The sequence below is a fragment of the Vigna angularis genome, chromosome 6, assembly GCF_016808095.1.
Source record: "Vigna angularis cultivar LongXiaoDou No.4 chromosome 6, ASM1680809v1, whole genome shotgun sequence".
Taxonomy (NCBI): Eukaryota; Viridiplantae; Streptophyta; class Magnoliopsida; order Fabales; family Fabaceae; genus Vigna; species Vigna angularis.
In genome coordinates, this window is record NC_068975.1 from 19,032,834 (window position 1) to 19,039,977 (window position 7,144).

The 7,144-nt window shown below is 36.5% G+C and overlaps 1 protein-coding gene across 1 annotated transcript; it reads left to right on the plus strand.

Moving 5' to 3' along the window:
* Nucleotides 1-955: 955 nt before the first annotated feature.
* On the plus strand, nucleotides 956-6,894 carry LOC108341143 (ABC transporter C family member 3). Its single transcript, XM_017578796.2, has 10 exons — nucleotides 956-3,484; nucleotides 3,644-3,730; nucleotides 3,819-4,469; nucleotides 4,673-4,837; nucleotides 4,957-5,251; nucleotides 5,355-5,569; nucleotides 5,658-5,963; nucleotides 6,076-6,139; nucleotides 6,213-6,452; nucleotides 6,542-6,894. Exons 1-10 carry the CDS (start codon nucleotides 1,127-1,129, stop codon nucleotides 6,658-6,660), a joined length of 4,500 nt encoding a protein of 1,499 aa, XP_017434285.1. The 5' UTR covers nucleotides 956-1,126; the 3' UTR covers nucleotides 6,661-6,894.
* Nucleotides 6,895-7,144: the final 250 nt, after the last annotated feature.

The following is a 7,144-nucleotide window of genomic DNA, read 5'->3' on the forward strand; positions in this document are numbered from 1 at the left end:
TAAAGAGGATGTTTATTCTATCTACTCTTGTATCATTTCAAGAGAATATTAGCCTTATATACAATGCAAAACGAGGTTTGCCTTATATCAACTTTATTCAACAACCACCTAAAAACATTATTGGAACACCTAACAGTAACAGCACAATTATCAAATTGGAGCATACTCAAGAAAACAAAAATGAAAAAAATTTACTAGAATAAAAGAAACACTAAAACTTTGTGAAGTCAGTATAACTTCGTTAGACTCCCATCACCTTATATTTTCTTTTACTTCTAATATAAATAAAATCAAGTTATCTACTTCAAAATCTAAAGTTTAATATATAATTAACCTAAATATCTCAAGATAATATTTTTATATAAAGTAAATATCCCTCCAATACACTAAATGTCATATCATAAAATAAACATTATATATTCTTATTACATTCCAACTTAATTAATTTAAATATTAATAAATTTCAATTCATCATTTGTCATCATATTATAATAATATGTTGATAAAATATGACAATTTAGTGAAAAAATTTGCAAACAAAATCTTTCAAGCAAAAAATTAAACCATAACTGCATCGAAAATCGCAATGTTATATTACATTACCATTTTATTAAAATTCAGGATTTGTGGTACTAATACAATTTCTAAGTCAACTATCTCTTCCAAAACAATTTAATGAATGTGTACCAAAAAAAAGTGACAATCTAAACATTGAATTTAAGGGCACATTAACCTTGGGCATTTCTGAATAAAATAAAAATTGAATTTTTTGGCACGTTCACGTTCTTGGTGAGACAATCTAAACAATGTAACTGTAATGATTTATTTAATATGGCAACTGCATTTAACTCAGAACTTTTATTCAGATCACGTGCAATATGACATGCATTATGAATTCAGATCAATTTTTCTTTCCAACCATTTTTTCCTGGAAGATATAACTACCATTTTCTCTCATTTTCTTGCTCTTTCCTTCGTGTCTTCTTTTCATTCATTGACCATAACTTCATTGTCATCCATAACCAGAATGTCTTCATTCAGATACCAATCCATTTTTTAGAATCCATGCAAGCTTCCCTGCAAACTCAAATTCCTTGTTATTGTTTAGTTCAACTGTTGTACATTCATGATGTTGTTGGTCTCAACACTCGGTTCTCTTGCTCTTAGACATTTTGGCAGTAGCCTTCTGACATATTTAGTGAAGCCGGTTTTCTTGCATGGCTTCTCTTCTTTCCTTCATCTACTGTTATTGGTGGTGCTTTTAGTGTCACTGATGTGGAGGAAAGTCGCAGTTGGAACCAGAGAAAGTTCCACAAAGAACATTACCTTTGCAAAGGCTCCACTTTGTTCCTTTCTTGTTTCGGCTATCAATTTTCTACTATTTTTGGTTGATTACTTTTGTTGGTATAAAAATGGTTGGTCAGAAGAAAAGCTTGCGACCCTTTTGGATTTTCTGCTCAAAACAGTTGCTTGGGGTGTTGCTGGTGTTTGCTTGCACATGGAACTCTTCATTTCAAGGGAAAGAAGATTACCATTCTTCTTCAGAGCTTGGTTGGTCCTTTACCTCGTTGTTTCCGGCTATTGCTTTATAGTGAACTTTGCTCTCTATGAAGAAAAGCATTCTGCTTTGCCCCTTCAGAGCTTAGTTTCTGATGTTTTCTCTGTTTTTGTGTGTTTATTCTTCTTTTACTTGGAGTTGTTTGTAAAAAGTCAGGGTGGTGTAGGAGATAGTACTTTACAAGAATCTCTTTTGGATGCTGACTCAAGAGATGATGTGTTTGAGGCAAAAGAGACCAAGGGGAGTGACACTGTTACACCTTACTCTAATGCTGGAATATTTGGCCTTCTTACCTTCTCTTGGATTGGTCCTCTGATTACTGTTGGAAGGAAGAAGCCTTTGGACCTTGAGGATGTTCCCCAACTTGACAAAAGAGACAGTTTAATTGGAGCTTTTCCAACTTTTAGGGATAGGCTTGAGGCACAATGTGAAGCTATTACCACAGTGGACACACTTATGTTAGTGAAGTCATTAGTATTCTCAAGCTGGAAAGAAATTATTTTCACAGCCATCCTTGCATTGCTAAACACATTGGCTTCTTTTGTTGGTCCCTATCTTATTGATGGTTTTGTTCAATTCCTTAACGGACAACGAAAACTTGAGCATGAGGGCCTTATATTGGTGACTGCATTTTTTGTGGCAAAGCTTTTGGAGTGCCTCACAAGGAGGCACTGGTTATTTAGGTTGCAGCAGGTTGGAATACGAATGCGAGCACTTCTTGTGACAATGATATATAATAAAATTTTGAATCTTTCATGTCAATCCAAGCACGGCCACACTACTGGGGAAATAATCAACTTCATGACCGTTGATGCAGAAAAAGTTGGTGAGTTCAGTTGGCATCTACATGATCTGTGGTTAGTAGTTCTACAGGTTATAGTAGCCTTGTTGATTTTGTATAGAAATCTCGGGCTTGCTTCAATTTCTGGCCTTGTTGCAATTCTCATAGTAATGTGGGCAAACATTCCCTTGGGTTCAATCCAAGAGAAGTTTCATAACAAGTTGATGGAGTCAAAAGATGCACGAATGAAAACAACTTCTGAGATTTTGAGAAACATGCGGATTCTCAAACTACAAGGATGGGAAATGAAGTTTTTGTCAAACATAACCCAACTCAGAAAGATCGAGCAGGACTGGTTAAAAAAAGTTATATACTCGTTAGTCATGATCATATTTGTGTTTTGGTGTGCCCCAGCATTTGTGTCAGTGGTTACTTTTGGTACTTCTATACTTGTAGGAATCCCCCTTGAGTCAGGGAAGATACTGTCTACACTTGCCACATTCCAGATTCTCCAAGAACCCATTTATAATCTTCCAGAGACAATATCAATGATGGCACAGACTAAGGTTTCTCTTGACAGGATTGCATCTTTCCTTCGTCTGGATGAGATTCTATTTGATGTTGTGGAGAAGCTTCCACAAGGTAGTTCTAATGCAGCAATTGAAGTAGTTGATGGGAATTTCTCTTGGGACTCATTTACATTGCAAAACATAAATCTCAGAGTTTTTCATGGCATGAGGGTTGCTATTTGCGGTAGTGTTGGATCAGGCAAGTCTACTTTTCTTTCTTGTATATTAGGAGAAGTACCCAAGAAATCAGGGATTTTGAAGGTGTGTGGAACAAAGGCCTATGTAGCTCAGTCACCGTGGATACAAAGTAGCACGATAGAGGATAATATATTGTTTGGTAAGGACATGGAAAGGCAAAGGTATGAGAAGGTTCTTGAAGCTTGTTGCCTAAAGAAGGATCTAGATGTTTTGTCATTTGGAGATCAGACTATAATAGGAGAGAGGGGGATAAATTTGAGTGGTGGACAGAAACAGAGAATACAAATTGCTCGTGCTCTGTATCACGATGCTGATATATATCTATTGGATGATGTGTTTAGTGCTGTGGATGCTCACACAGGATCTCATCTTTTTCAGGTAACTCATTTTCTACTGTAATTTGTAGTAGAGTGTTATTATTCTATTGTATTATAAACTGGAAACTTTCTGAAGCATTTTGTCTAATGTTCTCAAAGTAGCATGGCCATTGTACTAGTATTTCGTTAAATGACCCTTTAAATTTTATGTAAATGACAGGAATGCTTACTCAACCATTTAAGTTCAAAGACAGTGGTTTACGTCACTCATCAAGTAGAGTTCTTACCTGCCGCTGACCTTATTTTGGTGAGCAGTTCTCAGAATTATGCTGTCATTAATTCAATTAGTTTGCTTTCCTTCTTCATACATTTCTCATCAGATGCTTTATTGTTAGGTCATGAAAGATGGAAAGATTATTCAAAGTGGAAAATACGATTATCTGCTCAAATCAGGCACTGATTTTATGGAACTTGTTGGTGCTCATAAAGAAGCTTTGTCTGCACTTGATTCAATAGATGGAGGAAAAGCGTCTGCTATAACAAGTACATCAAAAGAGGATGTAAGATTCGTTCTTTCTCAAGGCATTGAAGAAAAGGAAGTAATGAAAAATGAGAAAAATGGTGGAAAAGATAACAAACATGATCCAAAAGGCCAACTTATCCAAGAAGAAGAAAGAGAGAAAGGTAGAGTAGGGTTTGCAGTTTATTGGAAATATGTAACAACAACATATGGGGGAGCACTTGTACCACTCATATTGTGTGCTGAAATTTTGTTTCAAGTTCTTCAAATTGGAAGCAACTATTGGATGGCTTGGGCAACTCCTATCTCATCTGATGCTGAGCCAACTGTTGGAGAAAGTGCCCTTATATTTGTATATGTAGCTTTGGCCATAGGAAGTTCTATCTGTGTCCTTGCTAGAGCAACTCTTGTTGCCACAACTGGTTATAAGACAGCTACTTCACTCTTCAACAACATGCATCTCTGCATTTTCCGTGCTCCAATGTCATTTTTCGATGCCACTCCAAGTGGGAGAATCCTTAATAGGGTACGTGGGGTGGAACTATGGATGTCACACTATCCATTCCATTTGTTATGATTTTGAGAAGAATATATGAATCCTTCATATATTTTTGATTACCATTGATTAGTTAACTATTAGTCACAACAACTTTGCTGGTTGTTCTCACTTTTCAGTGTTTATAGGACGAATTTTCTCAAAAAAATGAAAAAATTCTATGCTCTTTTCAGGCTTCTACTGATCAAAGTGCAGTGGATACAGACATTCCTTTTCAAACTGGATCGTTAGCTTCCTCTATAGTCCATCTTCTCGGAATTGTAGCAGTAATGTCTCAAGTTGCATGGCAGGTTTTCATTGTCTTTATTCCTATCACAGCAATCAACATTTGGTATCAGGTATTTTTGTTTTGCACCATGTTGTCTTTGATGACAGGATATAAAGATGTGACTGGATCATTTGCCAAATTTATATATCACGCTTTCAGTTGACATCTTAAAAACTTACAATTCATCAGCAATATTATATACCATCAGCCCGGGAACTATCACGTTTAGTTGGGGTATGCAACGCTCCTGTCATTCAGCACTTTTCTGAAACAATATCAGGTGCATCAACCATCAGGAGCTTTGATCAGGTGCCAAGATTTCAGCAAACAAATATGAAACTGATGGATGGATATTCTCGCCCCAAGTTCAACAATGCTGCTGCTATGGAATGGTTGTGCTTCCGATTAGATATCTTGTCTTCCATCACATTTGCCTTTTGCTTGATATTCTTGATATCTATTCCACATGGATTCATAGATTCAGGTATGAAACTCAAATCCAATATCTTATTTACCAATCAAAAGTGTGTGTTCATAACAGGGCACCTGACCATAATCGCGGTACATTTTTTTTCTTGCTTTTGAAGGTATTGCTGGTTTAGCTGTAACCTATGGCCTTAATCTGAACATTACACAATCATGGATGATATGGGAACTTTGCAGCATGGAGAACAAAATTATATCAGTGGAAAGAATTCTTCAGTATACTTCAATTCCTAGTGAGCCTCCTCTTGTTGTAGAGGAAAACCGGCCACATGATTCTTGGCCATCATGTGGCAGGATTGATATTCACAACCTGCAGGTAATTGGACTTCTTAATATGCTTGCATTTTATTATGTTCTTCTTTCGTTGTTGATTTACCAAAATTGAGCCAAGTTACTTGATGAAGGTACGTTACGCTCCACATATGCCATTTGTGTTGCATGGCTTTACATGCACGTTCCATGGAGGACTTAAAACCGGAATTGTTGGGAGAACAGGAAGTGGTAAATCAACTCTCATACAAACACTATTCCGAATTGTTGAGCCTACTGTTGGGAGAATTATGATTGATGGCATCAACATCTCATCCATTGGACTTCATGATTTGAGGTCTAGACTGAGCATTATCCCTCAGGATCCGACCATGTTTGAAGGTACTGTGAGAAGTAATATGGACCCACTTGAAGAGTACACAGATGAACAAATTTGGGAGGTGAGTTGGTTTCATTTGTCACACAAGAAGAGACTGGATTCTATCCAAAACATTTCACTTGTGGTTGTTCTTCAAATTAGCAGTTTCTTCATATTGGAATTCTCTTATGTAGGCCCTTGATAAGTGCCAACTTGGAGATGAAGTCAGAAGGAAAGAAGGAAAACTGGACTATGCAGGTTTGTCTCATAACTTTGTTGAACATAAATCTACATGAATTTAGTTTAAACATATTCAGAATGGATGCTGCAGTCTGTGAGGATGGAGAAAATTGGAGTATGGGTCAGAGGCAATTGGTATGTCTTGGTAGAGTACTGCTTAAGAAGAGTAAGGTCTTGGTGCTAGATGAAGCTACTGCATCAGTTGACACAGCTACAGATAATTTGATTCAGCAAACTCTTAGGCAATACTTTTCTGATTGCACAGTCATTACAATTGCCCATAGAATAACTTCTGTCATTGATAGTGATATGATTCTACTACTTAATCAAGGTGGGAAGAGGCTTTAACATTACATTCTTCTTTGAACTTAAATCACTTGAATGTACATTTGTTCATGATTTCAATGGACATTGTTGCAGGACTTATTGAGGAGTATGATTCCCCAGCAAGGTTGCTAGAGGACAACTTTTCTTCTTTTGCTCAACTTGTGGCAGAGTACACCACAAGGTCCAATTCCAGTTTTGACCAACTAAAATAAGAGTTTTTCCTTTTTTCATCTTTGTTTGAATGACATCAAGTCGGGGAAATTACAAGGATAATCAGTGTGTTTTTACTTTCATTTTTAATAGAATATCATCCTATTGTTCTCTTTAAATAACAATTGAAAAAACCCCAATGGTATCATTTTTAGCCAATTAATTTGTGGCTCAATTGATATCATAGGTTGAACTTGTGAGAGGGTATTAACTTCTAATGTCGCAACCCAAAATATTCTAAGTCCCTTTTTAGTTTGGGCCGATGTGTTCAAAGTGATCTTACCTTTTTCGAAAGTTCATTGTTGTCCTATATTTCGTAAAAGACGTTTCAAGTTGGCCCTGTTCGCTTACAGTGTTAAAAATACTACCGGCCGTAATGATGTGGCAACTATGACCTGTCCAATTTTTTGTTACGTGACAACTGTGACCCAATTGATGTGGCAATATTAATGTAGAAGGAAAGGAAGACACCGTGAAACCCTAATT

Excerpts from the sequence above, each read along its gene's own strand:
- LOC108341143 (XM_017578796.2), top strand. The coding sequence starts at position 1,127 with ATGATGTTGTTGGTCTCAACACTCGGTTCTCTTGCTCTTAGACATTTT. Across the intron at positions 4,838-4,956 it reads CAATCAACATTTGGTATCAG|CAATATTATATACCATCAGC; the intron begins GTATTTTTGTTT and ends ACAATTCATCAG. Across the intron at positions 6,453-6,541 it reads GATTCTACTACTTAATCAAG|GACTTATTGAGGAGTATGAT; the intron begins GTGGGAAGAGGC and ends ACATTGTTGCAG.